Here is a 21,463-nt window from a genome sequence, read left to right as displayed (position 1 = left end):
TTCTAAACAAAACTAAAAACCCACTCGCAATCACAAAAACACTTGGTTTTCAAAGTGTCATCATCAACAGCGCCACACCCGGGAAATTCTCCGTTGTTATTCCGGTGCTCCGAGCTTGGTGAATTAAATGAAGGGGTCGTAGATTCAATCATTCAATTCCATTTTCTCATTTTAGGTTACTTTCTTATTTTCAAATTAATACTATTTTTGTTTTATTTTATATCTTTTTTTTTTGTATTTGTTCGATGAGGGTGAAGATTTTGATTTGACGTTGCAGTTGATTGATTGAGGTTGAAGGTTTTGATTATATGTTACGGGGCAGTGTATTGTGTTTAAGGTGGTGCTGTGCTGGTGATTTGCATTTTCTGGTGAGTTGTTGAAATAGTCAATCATTGACATCAACAAGAGAAATGGTATGTTTCTAATTTTAGAGAAATTAATGCAAATTGTGAGCTTGTGATTTTTGTGTTGCTTTGTTTTGATTTATGAACTGGTATAGTGTAGAGTATACTCTTTCTACGTCACTCTATTTCTATTTTTGATTTTTTTTTTTAAGCATGATTTGAATTTTTGTTTTAATTTTAGGGTTAAAAGAGATTGCCTGTTTTTATCTATAGTTTATGTTTTGTCACCCAACGGTTCCAATCAAAGGTGTGTGTCCAGATTAATATGTACAACCATAACACTAACACGGCAGAGCTCTAATTACGGAGGGCCTCAAAATATTTTGATACTAGAAATGGTGATGGTAAGGTGTTGTAATATTTGTGTGAAATGGTTGAGTTACTCATTCACTAATGTTATGAACTTACTAGGATTTAACACTATCTTAGAGTTTTAGATTTTAAGAACTCATTAATTTACAATAGCACCGATAAAAAAGGTCAAGTTTTTTAACATAATTAATTCTATAATCGGTGTGTTTTATGAGTAGAATTGTGGTTGTTGTGTTATCATTGTCGAAAATTATCTTTGAGTTTAATATAGGAAGGTGATATGCTATCTGTACATACCAAATGGTATGCATCATGTAAATTGGTATGTATAGAGTGCATCATGTAGATTGGTATGTGTATAGGGACTAAAATTTATGTTACTAATTTTTTTAATTATTAAAGTTGCACGTTTTTTTTTTATTAGGAATTCAATTTTGAAGATTAGAACAAGGCCTCCAAAATTTTTAAGACAGCCTTGCTGGTGTCCAACGCATGTTAGTGTCGGTTACCGACACATTGATTATATTCTACTAATTTATTTTTTCAAATTATTATCAGTGCCGATGTGTTAGTATTCGTGCATGTCAGTATTTGTGCAGTGTGGGGATTTATAAGTAGTTCTATGGAACGCAATTTTGATGAATTATGAAATTGTTCACCAACTGGGTTGATCACTGATCAGATTAAAGAAGTACTATAAGGTTTATTATGTCACTTTGGAACTGTGTTGTGAGCTTACTCATTGGCAAATATTTATACTGATTCATTAATAGTTTGTATTGTAAATGTGAAATGTTAACTTGGAGGTAATACTAGTGTGACTTGTGTGCATGCTTGAAATGGATTCTGGATGTCATTTTGATGAATTGTTTTTGCTTGTTTGTTTCTATGTAGTGCTTTTAAATGGAAGCTAGAGTTAGATATTATTTCATTTAGGAAATTTGGATGAAGATTCATAAAACACATGCTTCATTAAATGTGCTTTATTCTTGTTGTGAAATAATGTCTTACTTGATTGATGGTGGTTTTGATATTTGTGTTTATTAGGTATGTTATTGTGTAACTTATTTATGGCTTGTAACCAGTAAATATTTGATTATAAATTCCATACATGGAATACTACTATGTCTTATTTTCAATGTATTGGCTGAATCTTCACTTTCTTTGTGATAAATCATGTTAAGACCAGTGCAAATGTCGATACAAGTGCTAAAACAGAATATATCTCACCTAATACTCAAATTTTAGCATTGCCTTTCCATATTGATGATAGATTTTCCTCATCTTGTGTCACTAATGAGGATTAGGGTCCGAAGGTGATTGTGTAGTAATCAAGGGATTCTTTCATTGGCAATTTCCTTGCATTTTCTATGTCATCTGGTCAGCTCTAGTCTGAGCGATTTTTTGAAGATACCTATAGCAAAGACCTAAAGTGCATTGTTTTGGTTCTCTACATGATTATCAATAAGTTATCTGACAATATGAGTTGCTGATTTTTTATTTTAAGGATAGTTAGTCAAAAGAAAATCCTGCCATAGTCTTTTTGTTTTTTGGTTCTTCAACAGTTGGTCCATCTTTGAACATAGCAAATTCTTTCAATTAGATTCTAAGCTATGATTTTTTTGCAGTCTTTTCAGAATAAAGGGTTTTGGATGCCAAGGGATGCTGGCTGTTTAACTAACGAAAATGTTGGATATGATGGTTCTTCAAGAATCGAGCCAAAGCGAAGTCATCAGTGGTTTATGGATACAGGTGAACCAGAAATATTCAGCAACAAGAAACAAGCAGTTGAAGCTGTTGGTGACAGGCCAGTTTCAGCTGTGAATGTTTCTCAATGGGACACCAGTTCGGGATTTCACTCGGTGGTAGGCCAATTTTCCGACCGTCTCTTTGGATCTGATCTTTTACGGTCTGTCAATTCAGTTGATAAAAGCATGCAGTCAATTGGAAGTGGAAATCTGAACATGGGAAGGAAGGATTTTGGGAATCAGTATGGTAATGATCCATCTGTGGGACTGTCAATATCTCATACCATAGGAGACCCTTCACAGTGTCTGAATTTTGGTGGCATCAGGAAAGTTAAAGTTAATGAAGTTAGAGATTCTGAGCATAGCATGCCAGCTGCATCCATAGGACACTCCTATAGTAGGGCTGATAACAGTACAATTTCAATGAGTTCTGGTTACGATAAGAATGATGGCAATAATACATCGGGCCCAACTTATAACAATGGATGTGACAACACCACTGCTATGGGGTTAAGCAAGACTGATGACAGTCTCCTTGCAATGGGTCACTTCTTCAATAAAGGGGATGGTAGTTTTATGTTGATGGGTCACAATTATGGCAGTGGATCACAATTATCAATGGGTCGGTCCTTTGACAGGGGAGATGGAAATTTCATAACAATGGGTCAGTCATATGGAAAGGAAGATGGCAATTTAATATCTCTAGGAACCTCATATTCCAAGGGGCATGAGAGCTTTACATCAATGGGTCCAACCTATGGTAAATCAGGAGAAAATTTTACAACTGTTACTCCTTCCTATGACAAGGGCACCGATCAGTTAATATCAATGGGTCCAGTATATGATAAATTGAATTCAAATATTGCTTCAACAGTTCCATCATTTGATAGCAGCAATTGTAGCTCTTTCCATATGGGTCAAAACTTCAATAAGTTTCAGGGCAGTGCCATATCTTTTGGAGGTTTTCATGTTGATCCTGAATCAAATCCCTCTGGTGGAATCATTAATAATTCTGATTCCTTAATAGGAAACCAGAACTCAGCTCAAGGTGTGGATAGGCAGAACGATCTGACCGAATCAAACCCCGATCCGCTTGTAAATAACACCCCAAAACCTAATGCTAAAACGGATATTGTTGTTAAGAATAAAGAGCCAAAGCCCAAGAAGGCTTCTACTAACAACTTCCCTTCAAACGTCAAAAGTTTGTTGTCAACTGGTATTTTTGATGGTGTTGCAGTGATATATTGTACATGGTCAAGGGAGGTAAAATGCGTTATAATTTTATCTTCCCTTAGAGTTGTTGTTGTTATTTCTACTAACGTCTTTCCCTATGGGTCAAAACTTCAATAAGTTTCAGGGCAGTGCCATATCTTTTGGAGGTTTTCATGTTGATCCTGAATCAAATCCCTCTGGTGGAATCATTAATAATTCTGATTCCTTAATAGGAAACCAGAACTCAGCTCAAGGTGTGGATAGGCAGAACGATCTGACCGAATCAAACCCCGATCCGCTTGTAAATAACACCCCAAAACCTAATGCTAAAACGGATATTGTTGTTAAGAATAAAGAGCCAAAGCCCAAGAAGGCTTCTACTAACAACTTCCCTTCAAACGTCAAAAGTTTGTTGTCAACTGGTATTTTTGATGGTGTTGCAGTGATATATTGTACATGGTCAAGGGAGGTAAAATGCGTTATAATTTTATCTTCCCTTAGAGTTGTTGTTGTTATTTCTACTAACGTTTTTGAAATTTTTTGTGTTCATTGGCAGAGAAATCTTAAAGGAGTCATAAAAGGAACTGGTTACTTATGTTCCTGTGATGACTGCAAGGATCAAAAGGTTAGCATATTAAATCACTTACATTCTTATAATCTGCAAAATCCTAACTAAAGGGCTCATGTAATAAATTCTGTAATGAAGGCTCTTAATGCATATGAGTTTGAGCGTCATGCCGGGGCCAAAACAAAACACCCTAATAATCACATATTCTTTGAGAATGGAAAATCCATCTATGCTGTTGTTCAGGAGCTGAAAAACACTCCTCAGGAAATGCTTTTCGATGCAATTCAGACCGTGACTGGATCCACCATCAACCAAAGGAACTTCCGTATTTGGAAAGGCAAGCAGAATTTTCAGTTTGCATTCCCATACACATCCTTGTCTTGATCGTTCATCCTTAGATATTAAAGTCGACATAGATTATTCAACTTTTTCTACTTTTTGATTTTAATATGCCTTTCTCCCTTTTCAGCATCATACCAAGCTGCAACTCGTGAGCTTCGGCGCATCTATGGAAAGGATGACGTGGTCATACCATCGTAAGTTCGGTGTTCTTCTCGAAAGTTCAGAACATTTCGTAGATATGTAATTTGTTCAGTGTGTGAATGGCAGCTTCAAAGTTTATGACTTTGTAATTGAAAATTTTAGTTGGCTTTTAGGAACTTGAATGCTTTATTTATGGAAATGAAGATATCTATTTTGTGGTTCCATTTCATTCTTTCTCTCGCAATTTGCTCACCTATAACGATTTCCATTCTATCAACTTGATCCTGAAAAAAATCATTGGTAATATACTCTCCTTCTTCTATGTTGATGAACTCAGTCTTTTCTTAGACATTATCTCCAAAGAAAACTCATTGAGGTTCATTTCCTCCTCCTTGTCGATTTGTCTGCTTTGCATTGAAAAAAATATACAACTCTAGAAGCCATTATTCGCATTTTAGCAGAAACAATAGTAACAATGGTGAGAATTTCTCAGATAGTTAATGTTGATTGATGAGGTGCATGTTTCCAAATAAATCAATATGACTTGCAAGGAATATAAAGCTAGAACTTAGTTGATTGATGGATAAATATAGTTCATCAATATAAATTGCAAGGCATACAGAGCTAGAACTTGTGTTGGTAGCTCTCCAATTTAGCTAACTGTTGTGTAAAGGAAATGAATTCTCTCATGTGTAATTTACACATGAGATGAAATGTGTGATCTTCCACCATTCATACTTATGAGTTATGACTACGTTATTGAGAGAGACTAACATTTTTTAGTTCTCTTCTATAAAAGCTGAGATATTAACATCTTTATTATGCTTTGTCTAAAATAGAAAGTCGTTGCAAGTCGAAGATTATATATATTTTTTTAATTTAGTATATACACTAGGATATTGACAGAAAAGGTTGAACAATCGCAAAGCCAAATTTGTTATCCTAAAAAACAAATTGGAAATATATTATGACATTGTGGATTAATTTTTTTTACAAAATTAAATTTTTTGTGGATTAATTTTTTTTACAAAATTAAATTTTTCATGGATTAATTTGTCTATAATTAGTCAATGTATAGTTACATTTATTTACAAACTTGTTTACGAGATGACAAAATTTCATCGATATCACTAAAAAGATGATATTGATATGTAATTAATATGGATAATCAACATATTCAATTACAATGCTACATCAAAATATCTAATAACAAAAGATTAAAAAAACTAATTTATAAAATTTAAGAACTAATTAAATCGATAGTTACAATTTCAAAACCAATAAAATTTAATTTCAAAGAAGTTGGGTTAAAGTTCAAAGGGCCTTCCAATGTCCAACTTATATAAATTTCAATACCCAACTTATATACATTGAAATTTTGTGATCAATCTAATAAACTTTAGTGAATTAGGATGCAAAATTAAAGGCACATTACTTAATTGTGGTCCAGGTCGAACCTACTGTTGGAGGAGTTTATTCTTCCACGTTTCACCCGTTCTATATAGTCAATTATTTATTGTACATATTGGTTGGAAAAAAGGATTGATTTAAAGTCACTTTTTAAGTTTTTACATTTATTTAGATTTTTTTTATACGGATTGATTTCTTTCATTCATGATGATGTTTGTTAAGTTCAGATTAATGTATTAAATTTAACAAGATTGAATTTAACCTCAACACAGCGAGACTATTAGGACATGGTCCAAATTAGAGAGGATGTAACTTTTGGTTATAGTATATTCTGAATTTTAAAAAATTACATTTATATCTTTAATTTTTTATACTCTAAACACTCTAAAATTTTATATTTATATGTCTAGAATATCCAAAATATGAAATTACTCTCATAATTTCACTCGACACTCCTATGTATCTTTTCTTTATGCAAACTAAATTTAATTTCTCTCAACTCTATCTTCTCACTATTTTACACTGTGGTTGTTGTGTTATCTGTCGAAATGTGTATTTGAGTATAATATGAAAATTTGACATGTTATCCGCACATTTTTTCTATGAATTAACCAAATTAAATGACATTCAATCATGTATATTGGTATGAGTAGAATCTTTGTGCATCATGTAGATTGATATGTGTATTGGGACTAAAATTTATTTTACCGATTTTTTAATTATTAAAATTGTACTTTTATTTTATTTTACTATGGACCTAATTTTTAAGATTAGAACATAACCTCTAAAATCTTTAAGACGGCCATGAACTTTGATCAAGTGCAGATTTAGATCCAATTAATGGCTTTAACGTCGTCAGTGTCACAACTTCGGAGACATATATATTTTGGGCACTTCGATTATGTCATTTTTGTTGGCTTCACTATTATAGGCATTTTGTTGGCTTCATTTTTGTTATGAGTTTGTTCGCAGATTTATCTTTTTATTTTATTTTAGAGATTTTGAATTGAATTATTTTTAATCAATATAATTTCTATCAATTTAAATAAATATCGTTATTTTTAGTAAAAAAAAATATTTGGTTGAAAGAAGAAATCAAGTAAAAAGAAATAGGTGAAAAAGAGTACGAAATAAAACTAAGATATGAGAGATGGTTCCCTTGTATTTGGTGATTATGCATTTACACATTTGAATTATCGGTGATTGTTTGATAAAGATTATACAATTTATATTTAAATTTGGTTTTTTTTAATTATATAATTAAAATTGTCCAAATGTGTTCAAATGATAAAATTATTTTGGTCTGTTTGATCAAGATTGAACATACATCGATGTATCCAAATGTGTAAATGCGTGGATTTCCTAACAATAGGGAATCCAAATTCCTAAAGATATGATAATCAAAGTATATTTGAAGTATTGTTTGATGTAAGAGGAAAATATAATAAATAGTAGATAAATATTAAATAATTTGAAAGAAAAAAAATTTACATTATGTAATAAACTAACAATGATTAAACTTATCAATAAGTTAATATCAATATTTCAAAGTAAAACACTTCATACCTTAGTCTTTCAATTTGAATTGATTAAATTAATGAGTCAATTTTAATCTTTTGATTTGGATATAAAAAAATTGGAAGAAAAAAAAAGTCCAACTTATCTCTAAAAAGTTTTAAAAAAAAAAATTGTTTTTTTTAATCTGTTCCGACGAGACGACTTGATTCTCCTCGCTCTGTCATGTTTTATTGGTAGGTAAACTGGGTGGGCCAACATAAGTAGCGAGTTCAAACCTTCAATCTGATCTACCTAAAATAGTAGACAAAACGATTCAATCTGACGAATTCATACTATTTTGCCACCCATAATTTCCACCAAATTAACACAAAAAAGAGATGATAGATTTATTGAATACAAATGAAATAACTAAAATACATAAAGAAAAAGACACCATAATTAAATGCTACTCTCTTCTTCCCCCAGTATTGACCTATTTGGTCTTTTTATATTGATTAAAAAAATTATATAAAGTGATAATAATGCTTTTACTAAATTATCCTTATAAAGGATTGATATATTTTCCATACCTATAAATGTAATGTGAAATATATTGAAATGAGAGTGGTGAATGTAGTAATAGTTAAGAATAGAATAAACCATCAAATTGATCTTCAATTAGCACTCTTTTTAGATTGGTCTTAAACTATTAAAATATACTAAAAGGTCTCTAAACTATTCTTAATCCAGCTCCTTAGTCTGTCCATCAATTTTTTCATTTGGATGTCTATCAATGTTAACTGTTTTTTTTATTGTTTAGTTTTTAAATCATGATTTTAAATTGTGATTAATGGTCATGATGAGGTTACTGCGATTATGGACGTTGTGGCTATTGCGATGCTTACACCGCCACATTGAAATATTACAATTGTATCACGTGGTGTTACAATAATTTAAAACTTTGCCTTAAACTAAAAAATCAAATCAATATAATTCATAATGTTTCAAAACACACAATTTACTCCATCAACTAAATGAGTAAACTAATAAGCACATGAAATCAATAAACCAACTAAAACAGTACACCAACTAATTTTTTTGGGTATTTTTGTAGAGTCAACATCCATATTCACATCTTACCTTTCTATTTGAAACAATAGTTTAATGAAATCTCTTCTAGTTACTAGTTTATATATCGCTACCTGATTTATGGGTTTTTCATTTTTCTTATTGGTTTAAGCTAAATTTAATTGGTTTATTTATTTAAATTATATTTATGCACTAGTAGTATTTTCAATCATGTGTGAATATAAAAGAATAATATAATTAATATCACTTTAAAAATTGAAAGTAACAATTATTTTGAATATTTTTGTTTTCAAATTATTATGAATCAAACTTGAACTCCTAGTTCTACGACAAAAAGTGAAGTTGTTGTCGAAGAAGGTGATGGTTGTTACCCTGAACTCCTTGTTGAGGATAGTGTACTTACGCACACTACGACTATCAAGTAAGTTGTTGTTAAAGAATGAGAGATTTTAGATTATAATTTTATTGTACCTTTACTCTTTCAAATGCCCTTCCTTTATATTGGATTCTCTAGAGTTTCTAAAAGAATTTCGTTACCATCATTGGAAAGGGGATTCGTGATTCTTGGATCACCCTATGATGTGAGACTTTTTCCCTTTTGGCAAGAAATGGTGATTGCCAACTGTGATTGAAATCATAGTTTGATTGTCATCAAGTGACTCAAGATGTTAACATAGGTGAACTACTTTAGTGCATCATCACCAAATGTACTTTTCGGTCATCTGGTGGCTAGGATGAATGTATAGGTGGGTTACCATAGTCATCGACTTAGGATACTTTCATGCGATGAAATGTGCCTTAATTTTCAGAAACTTTGGTGCCCTTGTGAATCGGATCGGGTCGATCTAAAGTGGTCTCATCTCCTTTATGGGTCTGATCTATGATATTTTGAGTTCGACCCGCAAATAATTCAATTTTTGCATGATATAGAGAGTAATATTTTTTTTTCACTAAACTCCTTTTTGCAAATATCAATATGGTCAAACTTTGAAAAATTACTTCATAATAGTCAACCTTTGAAAAATTACTTCATAATAGTAATTCAAAGAAGACACTTTTACATACATATAACTTAAATATTATTTTATTAAAAATAAATATTTTTATCTTTGTGATAAGTAAATATGTTTTCACCCATCTCCTATGCCCTAGACTTTTTAGAAAAAAACTAGCAAGAAAACTCGTGCTGATGTACGAGTGATGCATTATATTATATGTGCTTCATTTAGACGTTAAATAAAAAGTTAATTTTATTTATTAGTGACAAATAATTATCTCATATTTTTTTTTATATTCTTTTTTGTGCTTTTCTACACTTAAAATTGAAAAGAGTAACTTCAATTTTTTTAATATTAATTTTTTGTTAGTGATCTCATATGTTATATGGATAGTTGGAAGATAAAAACTAATGTATAGATGAAAAATATATAGTTGAGTGATTTTGATTTTTATATTTATCATTGCTAAATATTTTTTATATATATATTTTTTAATATTTATCAAGGATAGAGATTTGTCTAGTGTTTTAATAAATTTATTAATAAAAAATATTTGTCAAATGATTTTTTATTTTTCATTATCATATATTTGTCCTACATTTTTTTATATATTTATTATCAACAAATATTTTTCCCATATTTTTTTTATGCAACAGTTATAAATATTTATTTTTTGTGTTTTTTTCAATGCTAAAAATTGAAAAGGACAATTTTAATTTTTTAATATTGATTTTTTGCTAGTGTTTTCATATCTTATATTGATAGTTGAAAGATAAAAAATAATGTGTAGTTGAAAAAAAATATATAGTTGAATAATTTTGATTTGCGTATATAATAATAATTAAAAAGTAGTATTTGATTGTGTAAAAGATTTGTATGAAATAAATTATTATTTTTATCTCTAAAATTTGACAAAGCTTAAAAATGAGGACATATTGGTTTTTTGTACTTATTTTTTCTAAAGCAGTTATATTTCTTTTGTAAAGAAAAATATAGTATATATATATATATATATATATATATATATTGGTAGTTATTTTTCTCTCTCTTATATTTACTTGATTATCTTCAATAATGTTGCGAAAAAAAATTAAATAATAATAAATTTATGTTTTTGATAGGTGTTTATTTTCTTATATTAATAGTGTCGCAGACGGTTCTATTTTTCTTTGAAGATGAAATTAAATTCCCATTCTCATCTTTCATCGGGTTGGATTTCTCGGCCCTAACCCTCCATCCATATATATAAATAATAAAAGTTTAAGAATTATATTTAATAAAATTAATATAATAAAATTATAATTATTATATAATAATAAAATAAAATTATATTTTAAGCAGAGATAAGATTAATAACTTATAATATATAAAAAAATAAAATAAAAAAAATAATTACATATATATAAAAATTAAAAACAGTAACAATTTTATTAGTCAAACATATTCAAGGATTTCAGAGAAAAATCGAACTTACATGCTTCTTTAATTGTATTTGCATGAAGAGTTAAAAATTGAATGGTAAAAAAGTATTTACGCTTAACAAAATATTAATAATATATAACGATTTTACAATAAAAAAATTATATTATTTATTTGATATTAATTATTCGGTATGTTCAACCAAACAGATGGTTTCTAGATGTTTTAGTAGTCAGTTTCACATGTTGGTCAGATTATTCTGAAATCTTCCAGCTCAGGTCCTCTTGCTGCTTTCTTCAATCAAAAACACATTACACATACTTGAACTGAATCCTTTGCATTTAATTTGAAAGTTTGAAATTAGTATTTTGTATAGAAATATTGTATCAAAGTTTGAACATTAAATCAAATACAATTCTAGTAGTGCCGCCGCCCAAAACATACTATACATGCCTTTCTATGACTTGTTCGGTTTTGTTTGGCTAAGCAAATATGTCATGCTTTCGTAACACCACACGCCTCCTTTCACACCAAACAACTCCTAAGTAAGATACCCTTTAGTTCAACAAATCAAATTAATTGCTTTTATTACTGAAGCTATAGTAAAGTCACACACTAGCTTATTTCACAAGAAATCAAAGTCACAATAATAGTGATTGGCAACAATATTTGTCCCTACAAGCAATTGTACTGTTGACACATTTTAAATGAGTAATTTTATAATTAACTAAAAGTTTGATAGTAGTATATATATTATTCTACTCCCACCATATCCCTCTTTATAAACATTAATTGAATATTTTTACGTATATTAAGAAAATTAACTAGTATAATTAATATCTATATTTTATATAGCGGAAAAACTTCAAAAATATTTATGAGAGGACCAAAATAAAATAAGCAAATATATATATATATATATATATATAAAGAGTAAGAAAATTGAAATTAGTTTAATGATTAATATTGTTGTTTTTCAAGAAGAAAAATGCAATTCAAATTTTTTGATTTTGTATTTTGGAACTTTAATTATATCTTGCTCAAGAATGGAACTTGTTAGATTTAGTTATATATGATTTAAGTTAGTTATGATTAGATAAAAAGTAGTAATGTAAGTTACCTTATCGACACTATATAAAGGTATATTATATATTAATTTTATTATAATTTTGTACAGTATTATTTTAAATTTTAATTTTTTTTTTTAATTATTTTTTTTTTAGTTAAGTCATAATTCTCAACAAAACTTGCGGCAAGATTTTCTTTCAAAACATTATTTAGCTTTTGCGACAAAGTGTAAGTTTTTCACATAAATTACATAGTATTATACACTTTCTTCAATCTGAAATATAAAAAACAAAAAAAAAAAATCATATTTTGTAGTTTTAAATATAAGCAAAATTTAACCAATTAATTATATTTAATGTTATAATATATATATATATATATATATATATATATATATATATATATATATTAAATGTTGGGTAATTAGGATGAACCGTCTTAATCTACAAGAAGATTCGTCACTAATTTTATATATAATTGTTACTAAATTGTTTATTATATATATAAATATATATTTAGCGTTAATTTTTCACATTCCATAATAAATTAACTGTATTATTAGGAATAAAATGAAGGAAAAAAAAACATCTAATAATAGACACATGTGCTTATATTTAGAGATAAAATTTTTTTTCAATAGGTACTTATAATTAAGAATAGAAGAAGTATTTCACTAGAGTGCTACATTGAACATTATTTCTTCAAACATCTGTATAAAAATCTCCATTAATTAGATTAAATTTGTATAAATTAAAAAAATTTACGCTAACCAAACATGGTAGATAGCTGCAAAAGTTTACTACGAGATAATTGAGAATATTTACTTAGAATCTCTAATGGTCGGTATATGATAAAAATAAATAAAATAAAAATATTATGTAATCACCATAAAATCTATTATGTGCTTCATGTGATTTTGACAACAAAATAAAAAGTAAATGTTACTTCCTCCAATTATAAATATAAAAAAAAGTCGAAATGTATATCACCTTAAGAGGGAGTACTTCATAATATATTGGAAATAGACCAAATAATGATATGAAATATAATCCTCTAAATTATCCTTGTAATAAAGTTACGTTAAATTTTGTAAATAATTTTAATTTTAAATAATTTTTTATTTTTATTTAAATATTTTCTATTTCAATAGATTTTAAGTTTTTGATCCTATAAATAACAAAATTACTCTTAATATAAAAATTATACATGTTAATTAATTTTTTTAAATTATGTGTAATTTCAAAATGTATGATCATATTTTAAATTATAATAAATAAGAATTATTTAAATGACACATGATTTAACTCTCTCATTCTCTTATCGTAAAAGTTGAAGGAGTGAATGAGTCAAATAATCAAAGTTCAAATTTTAGAAAAGGTGTTAAAATACTAATTTAACAAAATTAGTATTTTTCTATAAAAAATAAAATAAAACAGAAGTTAAGGGTTTAGTACAAATATTTTATTATATCCACTAGTAAGGAATTGAATGCCTAACCATACGCTTAATAAACCTAAGTATCTATCACTTACCACACCATGTTGCTAATATACTCTATAAATTAATTCTTAATAAAGTCCACACCTATTAAATAGATGTGATTAATTTACAAGGCAATTAGTTTTAGTTTTTAAAATAAAGAGTGTATTCTAGAGTATGTCAAAAAGAGTATATCGCAAGCATACCTACGTGTACATAATTCTTATCACAAAATGTCAACTATCAACATAAGTGTTCAACACTCTCAAGCTATATCAAACACAACCACCATACCTTTATAAATACCACACCTTTCTTAGTCTCCTAGAGTTTCAATATTCCTTTACAAACTTTCACAAACATTTTCACACCTTTCAAACTATATACCATATACCTTAACATTTCAAATATATTTTTGTTAAATTCTTAATTAGTCTATCTATATATCTATATAGTTTCTTTTGGCATCATGAAGAGAGAAAGAGAAAGCATAACAATGGCAAATTGTTTGATGTTACTTTCTCGTGGAAGTAATCAATTTGAAGCCACATATTCATCAATCTCTTCAAACAATCGTGTGTTTGAATGCAAAACATGTAATAGGCAATTTTCTTCATTTCAAGCACTTGGTGGCCATAGGGCAAGTCATAAGAAACCAAGGTTGATGCAAGAAAATGGAGAAAATATTGATGGTCAATTGCTAAATACACCCCCAAAGCCTAAAACACATGAGTGTTCTATTTGTGGGTTAGAGTTTGCAATAGGACAAGCTTTAGGTGGCCACATGAGGAGACATAGAGCTTCAAATTTGAATGGAAACATGATACACAATTCTAATACTATGAGTTGTAGTAGTGGTAGTCTTGATTCTTCACAAAAGATGAAAGTTGTTGGTAACAAGAGAGTTTTTGTTTTGGATTTGAATTTGACTCCCTTTGAGAATGATTTGGAGTTTTTTAAGATAGGAAAGACAACTCCTAATTTGGTTGATTATTTGCATTGAATGTCTTGAATACTTTAATTCATTGATTTGAGAGTTAGTTAGTGTATCATATAGATATACTTACAATAATACTATTGTTTTTTATTTTTTTACTTGTAGTCATGTATATACTTTTTTATTTATGAAATAGTCTATATACTATCTATACCTTTTTGGCTATCATACTCTATGAAATGTTGTTGATTAGTTTCTTGGGCATAATTAGAACTACGTGATATTTTGAGTCAAAAGAAAATGTTTGCATATACCACAGATTAATTATATGAATTAATAACCGGTTAGTACAAGAGATTAAGAATTCTTAATATAATTAGAACGAAATATTTGAAAGAATTTTGATTTAAATTCTAACTAAAACAATATTTAGTTATACTTTTCTTACCTTTCTAATGAACTCTAAATTATTGGGACCTATTTTACTTTTTCACCAAAAGTAAAGCATACAAAATACCATAAAATAACCAAGCAACTTAATTATTACTCTCATTAATATTGTTTTAAGATTGCAGTAGTTTCAGGTAAAAAAAAAAATAACATTATGGATATTAATAAAGACATGGATGACTATTGGACATTGCAAGTAGTCCAATGGCACATACCTCTACTCGGTGAATTTTTTTAATTTTTTAATTTTTATAATATAATAAAATGAGATTTAATTATTTTTGTAGTTAAATATATTTTTAATCTTTACAAAATTACAATCTTTTAAATTTAGTCACTAAAATTTTTTATCTACTTCTAATTTTTATTTTTATTTTGCAAGGACTAAAAATATCTCTTCTTTACAGGAAAATATTTAAAGTAGAAACTATAAATAAATAAAAAATATTTATGAACCAAAAACTTGAAAAAAGATTTATAGGAACTTAAATAATGATGTACGCACATGAATAATCCTTTTATTTTTTTATTTTTTATCAAAGGCATGAATAATCCTTTATAATTATATGTACAAACACACAAATATGCTTCATTATGCATGACTTTATAGTTTGTATTCTCTTTTTTTTTTTGTTCAAGTACTATTAGTTTTGTATTATTGCTAATTGTGTAATTGTATGGTCCTTCTTTGTTCAATTGGTGATTTTTCAAAAATTAATAATTTTCTTGATATTTGTAAATACATTAACTTACAAAACAAATAAATTACGATATTAATTAATGCCTCACAAGTAACAAGAAGGGCACAAAATATTTTTTTCGAAAAAATTGGCATGATATTTTTTTTAATAAATTAAGTATCCTATGTGATTATGAAAACTTATACCCCTTAGTATAGATATTTATTTAACAGGTTCATCTCTTTTAATATATATATATATATATATATATATATATATATATATATATATATATTTTTTATAAATAACGGTTAAAAATCAAAGTATGTATTTATTTATTTAAGAGGTTGATCTCTCTTAACATATATTTTTTTATAAATACCGGTTAGAAATCAAACTCTGACTAAATGGTTAAGAAGTCTAAATATCTATCACTTGTACCAAATCATATTTTGTGGCATGATGGTTTTATATTCGAGAATAAAGACTATTTATACACCGACAATCAATACCAACTTGTCACTATATTGGAGAATTGCATAACTCCCCTTTTCAATTTTTATATAGCTAAATATAATTTTAATTATTTATCTTTTATCTAATATTCATTTTTGTCCTTTATCTTTTTTATTCATTTTGATCATTTACCTTTTTTTTTTATTTGATTTGGTTATTTACCTTTTACTTAATATTCATTTTAGTTCTTAATGAAATGACAAACTTGTATAATTTTGCACAAAAATAAAGGATTAAAATGATTATTAAGTAAACGATACAGGACTAATTTAAAAAAGATAAAGGACAAAAAAAAAAAAAAAGATAAATAATCAAAATTATATTTAAGCCTTTTTATTTTTGACACATTGTGATTGTTGGGGAGTCCTTTATCCTATTTAAAAAATAAATGTCCTTTATTCGATTTAAACTATTTTTTGACCAAATAATAATTTTGTTGGAGAGTCTCAGAGAGCGCAATAACAACAATTGGTTAAATGTTCAGGATCCATAACATATTTTGATACCAAATCTCACCCAAAATCTTAAATAATTGGTATAGGTCATATCTTTTATATATCCAACATTTTCTTCATTCCTAATTGATGATAGACTAACACTCATATTTGAATTCCATCAATCTTCCTCTAAGTGTGAGTCACTAACATAACTAGATTTGATCTACACTAGGATCTCTCATTCTCACTTCTCCATCAAGCCAAACTATGGCTCTAATACCACTTATGTTGGGTTTTGGGCTCCCTTCCTATGTGGAGAAAGGCCCAATATGTGCAAGTCCATGTGTCTCACTTATCCAAGTGGAGAGAGGTCAGATTAGTGGGTGTGAAAGAGCTGAATTCAGAGAGAGAGGCAAAGAGAAAAGTGAGAGAGGAAGAGCAAACCCTATTTTCGCATAAAACAGAGCAGCTGCACTAAATTCGCGATTTCTCCTTCGTTCACCGTCGGATCGGGCTGAAATTTGGACAGCAGGTTCGTGACTCGTGGTACTTCATTCTGACCGTTTGGATCGTCGATCAGAGGTCTGAGGTGGGAGAAAATGAACTCGGACAGCAGCAGTTTTTCTGGTTTTTTTGCTGAACTTTTTTTCTCAATTTCATGTTTGTTTTCTCATTGTGTTGGCTGATTGTTGTGCTGGTTACCTTGCTGTTTTTGGCTGGTTACTGAGCACGAATTTGTGCCATATTAGAAACTCTTTGTACCCATATTTTGATCATAGTGGAACACTATTACTGGCTTGGTCCCGTGGTTGTTTACTTCTCACATTGAGAAGGTTTTTCCACGTTAAAAAATTATTGTGTCATTTGTGATGGTGATTTTAGTTGCTGTGATTATTTGTTGATTGCTCCTCACAGATTCTTGCAAGTTTGGGAAATTGATTATCCGCTGCATATTGCTCTGTTAGAGTTGTTATTATATTTGTTGTTGAATTTCCCAACAGAGTGGCATCAGAGCTCTTTGGTTAAGGGGCTGTTTGACTTGTTTGAATGATGGAGGCAAATACAAATAGAATGATTTGTTTGAATGGCACTAATTATCACTTATGGAAGGGAAAAATGAAGGATCTGTTATTTGTGAAGAATTTGCATCTTCCTGTGTTTGCTACTGAGAAGCCAGAATCCAAGACTGATGAGGATTGGAGCTTTGAACATCAGCAGGTCTGTGGTTTTATTCGGCAATATGTAGAAGACAATGTTTATAATCACATTGCTAATGAGGAACATGCAAGATCCTTGTGGAAGAAGATTGAATCTTTGTATGCTTCTAAATCAGGGAATATATATATATATATATATCAAATTTTATAAATTTTATTTTATTGATATTAAAAAAATAAGTTGACTTAAAAATAATAATTTAAAATTAAAAAAAATCTAATTATAACTTAACTTAAAAACTAACTTAATAATGAATTTTTATTTTTATTATTCAACCTATGTTATTTATAGGCTTAATTGCAGGTTTGGTCCCCCTATTTTAGCTGAATCGCGAAAGTAGTCCTCCCATTTTGTTTCTCCCCAGTTTTGGTCCCCCAAATAGAATTTCGGTCCAAAACTTAATGAAATTTCATTTTTTTTCTATTTATTTAAGTCACACCATGCCTCAAGATTTCATTTGTAACAATTATACCTGAAATCTATGATCATAAATGGTGCAGTACGACTTTAAAAAATGAAATTTCATCAAGTTTTGGACCAAAATTTTGTTTGGGGGACCAAAACTGGGGAGAAACAAAATGGGGGGACTACTTTCGCGATTCAGCTAAAATAAGGGGACCAAAACTACAATTAAGCCTTATTTATATGAAATACAAGACATTTAAGAGTTCATATAAATTTTGTTGTATCAAGTGGGCAAAATATCTTTTATTTTAGTACTACTCACAAAATACTAAAGAAAAATAATGTTTCCGTTACAAACAAAAAATTACAATACACATAGTATCTTTTATCTTTGAATTTGCATGTTAGTCTTCATTAATCTTTCATGAATCTTTTGAATTCATTTGAATTTGTGTGATATTTAATAATAAATTTAGAATATAAAATGTATAGTATAGTAGTTTTTAAATTTGATAAAATAGTGTTTGAAGTTTGAAAAACCATTACTTGAATCGATAAAAATGAATTGTTTCTTTAATTCCTACATAAATTCTATATTTTCTTAAATAAATTATTATTTTTCTCTTCAATATTCTAGAAGTTTAATTGAATTCATGGCTAAGAAGTATAAATACATTTTATATTTACTTAAATAAATTATTTTTTATTTAATATAATGTAAACACCATTTATTAGACAACTTATAATCAAAATTATTAAGACGGGCAACAATGAGAGAATTTAAAATCGGAGTTATTAAGACAAATCTTGTATAAAAGACTACAAATATAAATATACAAATAAGATTACAGAAATATACATATACACATTTACAATTTTTTGAGACAAAATTAAGAAACATAAACAATACAAAATATATATATAAAATAACATAACAATCATAGTAATCTTTTTTTATAAATAAAATAAAATAACAATTATAGATTGAATTTTTTTTACCAATTCAAGTAATTAGTGTGAACATATTGCTACGCGCAACACGAACAAATACATAGTTTCACCAGGAATATTAATCTCAAATCGATAAATAAAATCTCACGAATATTAATCTCATTACTATCTCCGTTGCATAAAAGTTTTGTTTCACATTGAGGAGATCAAAACAAAAACCACGCACACCTCTAACAACCAAATTCCATGACTCATTTCTTGGAGAAATTGAAGCAATAAACTCTGATGGAGAAATTGAAGCAACAAAATATGATTTTTGTTTCAGACATTGGATAAAGATGAATAAGAAAGCTTTGATAAAGAAAACTTAAAAGAATTGTGTATACAGAGATAATATGAATAATATTTATAAGGGAGACGCAAGAAATGAGAGAGTACCGAAGATAGACGGTTAACAGAGTAGTAAAAGAGTTCGTAAAATAAAATAAATTTTTTAATTAAATTAATTTGAAGCGGGTGGTTGTTAAAGTAGTGTTTAAAAAACAATTACAAAACTGTCTGGTGTCATTGACTGACTGTATTTTGCTGTTATTCTTCTTCTTTTTTAACTGGCCACTAAATTCTCAACAGTTAAACGTCAATGGTGTAGTGTATTTTATTTTTAATCCATTATTTTTATTTTTATTATTTTATTTTTTTAATTGACATTTTTTTAATTGGCCACTCAATTCTCAACTGAGGCATGTACAAAGTCGTGTAACATAAGTTTAATTTTATTATAAAAAAAGAGATATTATATTGTATAGATTACCTTTTAATTGGCCACAACCGTGAAATGTGAAATGTCAGGTCGTGCATTATATTTTGTGTTTATTTACTTATTTTCTATTTTCGATATTCAATATTAGAAATTGTAAACTCAAAACAAGTGAATAAGAATGAAAATATCTTAGAAAAAATAACAATAAATCAAAAGAGAAACAAACAAAAACCAAGCAAACCAAAGAAAGAAGTTGGGACTTCAACTGTCGTTTCCGTCAAAACGACGACCGACCGCCACCAGCGCCACGCAACCACACTTCTTTCTTCTTCCTTTCCTTTTTCTTCTTCCCTTTCTTCTTTCTTCTTCCCTATTTTCTTTTCGCTTCCCTTCCCTCTTTCTTTTTTTGTCTTTTGTTTTTTTTTTTCCTTTCTAAAATTAATTTTTGCTTGTATGTTGTAGTACCCTAATTTTGTCCATTTTGAAAACAAATATAAAAAAGGAAATATGTATTCTTTTATTTTTAATCCATTATTTTTATTTTTATTATTTTATTTTTTTAATTGACATTTTTTTAATTGGCCACTCAATTCTCAACTGAGGCATGTACAAAGTCGTGTAACATAAGTTTAATTTTATTATAAAAAAAGAGATATTATATTGTATAGATTACCTTTTAATTGGCCACAACCGTGAAATGTGAAATGTCAGGTCGTGCATTATATTTTATTTTTAATTTATTTTCTTATTTTTTAATTGGTCATTCACTTCTGCATTTTTTATGTAATGGAAGTTTTATTTTTTTCTTAAAAAAAATCTTTTATTTTTAATTTATTTTTCTTATTTTTTAATTGGCCATTAACTTCTCAACGGATACATGAAAAAACTGTCTAAGTCGTGGTGTATTGTATTTTATTTTTAATTTTTTAATTGACCATTAAATTCTCAACGGATGTATCGTGGACAAAGATCGTGATGTAACAGAAGTTTTATGCTTTTCTTACAAAAAAAAACTTTTTATTTTTAATTCATTTCTTTTATTTTTTTAATTGGCCACCACGTTTTATTTCTATTAATAGAAACTTGATATTTTCTTAACACTATAGTTTGTTAACACGTGTCAAACTTGCCAATTTATCATGTTTGCTTTATTATAATGTATAGATAAGATTGTTATCTTCGCTATTTAAAGACTCAATCCATAACATCAACTACTTATTTCCTTAATAATATGAAATTGCTTAATTTTGATTGAAAAACAATGAAAAATCCAAAACTCAATTTTATCTCATCGACACACATAATCACCATTTAAGTCTATAAATTGAGAACAAAAATTACAAGAAAATAAGAGGTAAAGAGAAACAAGATATTAGAAAGGAAGAAAATACAACATGTAATGTATTCTAAATCTCTTTAATG

The 21,463-nt window shown here is 28.2% G+C and overlaps 2 protein-coding genes across 2 annotated transcripts; both read left to right on the top strand.

Moving 5' to 3' along the window:
- On the top strand, positions 1–4,949 carry LOC101512052 (uncharacterized). The gene is made up of 6 exons (XM_012713446.3): positions 1–175; positions 278–368; positions 2,345–3,727; positions 4,233–4,301; positions 4,383–4,581; positions 4,714–4,949. The coding sequence occupies exons 2-6, from the start codon at positions 309–311 to the stop codon at positions 4,782–4,784; spliced, it is 1,782 nt and encodes a 593-aa protein (XP_012568900.1). The 5' UTR covers positions 1–175; positions 278–308; the 3' UTR covers positions 4,785–4,949.
- A 9,051-nt stretch (positions 4,950–14,000) lies between these two features.
- On the top strand, positions 14,001–14,849 carry LOC101511737 (zinc finger protein ZAT11-like). Its single transcript, XM_004492036.4, has one exon. It carries the CDS (start codon positions 14,157–14,159, stop codon positions 14,688–14,690), a length of 534 nt encoding a protein of 177 aa, XP_004492093.1. The 5' UTR covers positions 14,001–14,156; the 3' UTR covers positions 14,691–14,849.
- Positions 14,850–21,463: the final 6,614 nt, after the last annotated feature.

This window comes from Cicer arietinum, chromosome 3 (genome assembly GCF_000331145.2).
Source record: "Cicer arietinum cultivar CDC Frontier isolate Library 1 chromosome 3, Cicar.CDCFrontier_v2.0, whole genome shotgun sequence".
Classification (NCBI taxonomy): domain Eukaryota; kingdom Viridiplantae; phylum Streptophyta; class Magnoliopsida; order Fabales; family Fabaceae; genus Cicer; species Cicer arietinum.
The sequence above is the reverse complement of the archived record's forward strand: the minus strand, read 5'-3'. Positions and strand labels throughout refer to the sequence as shown.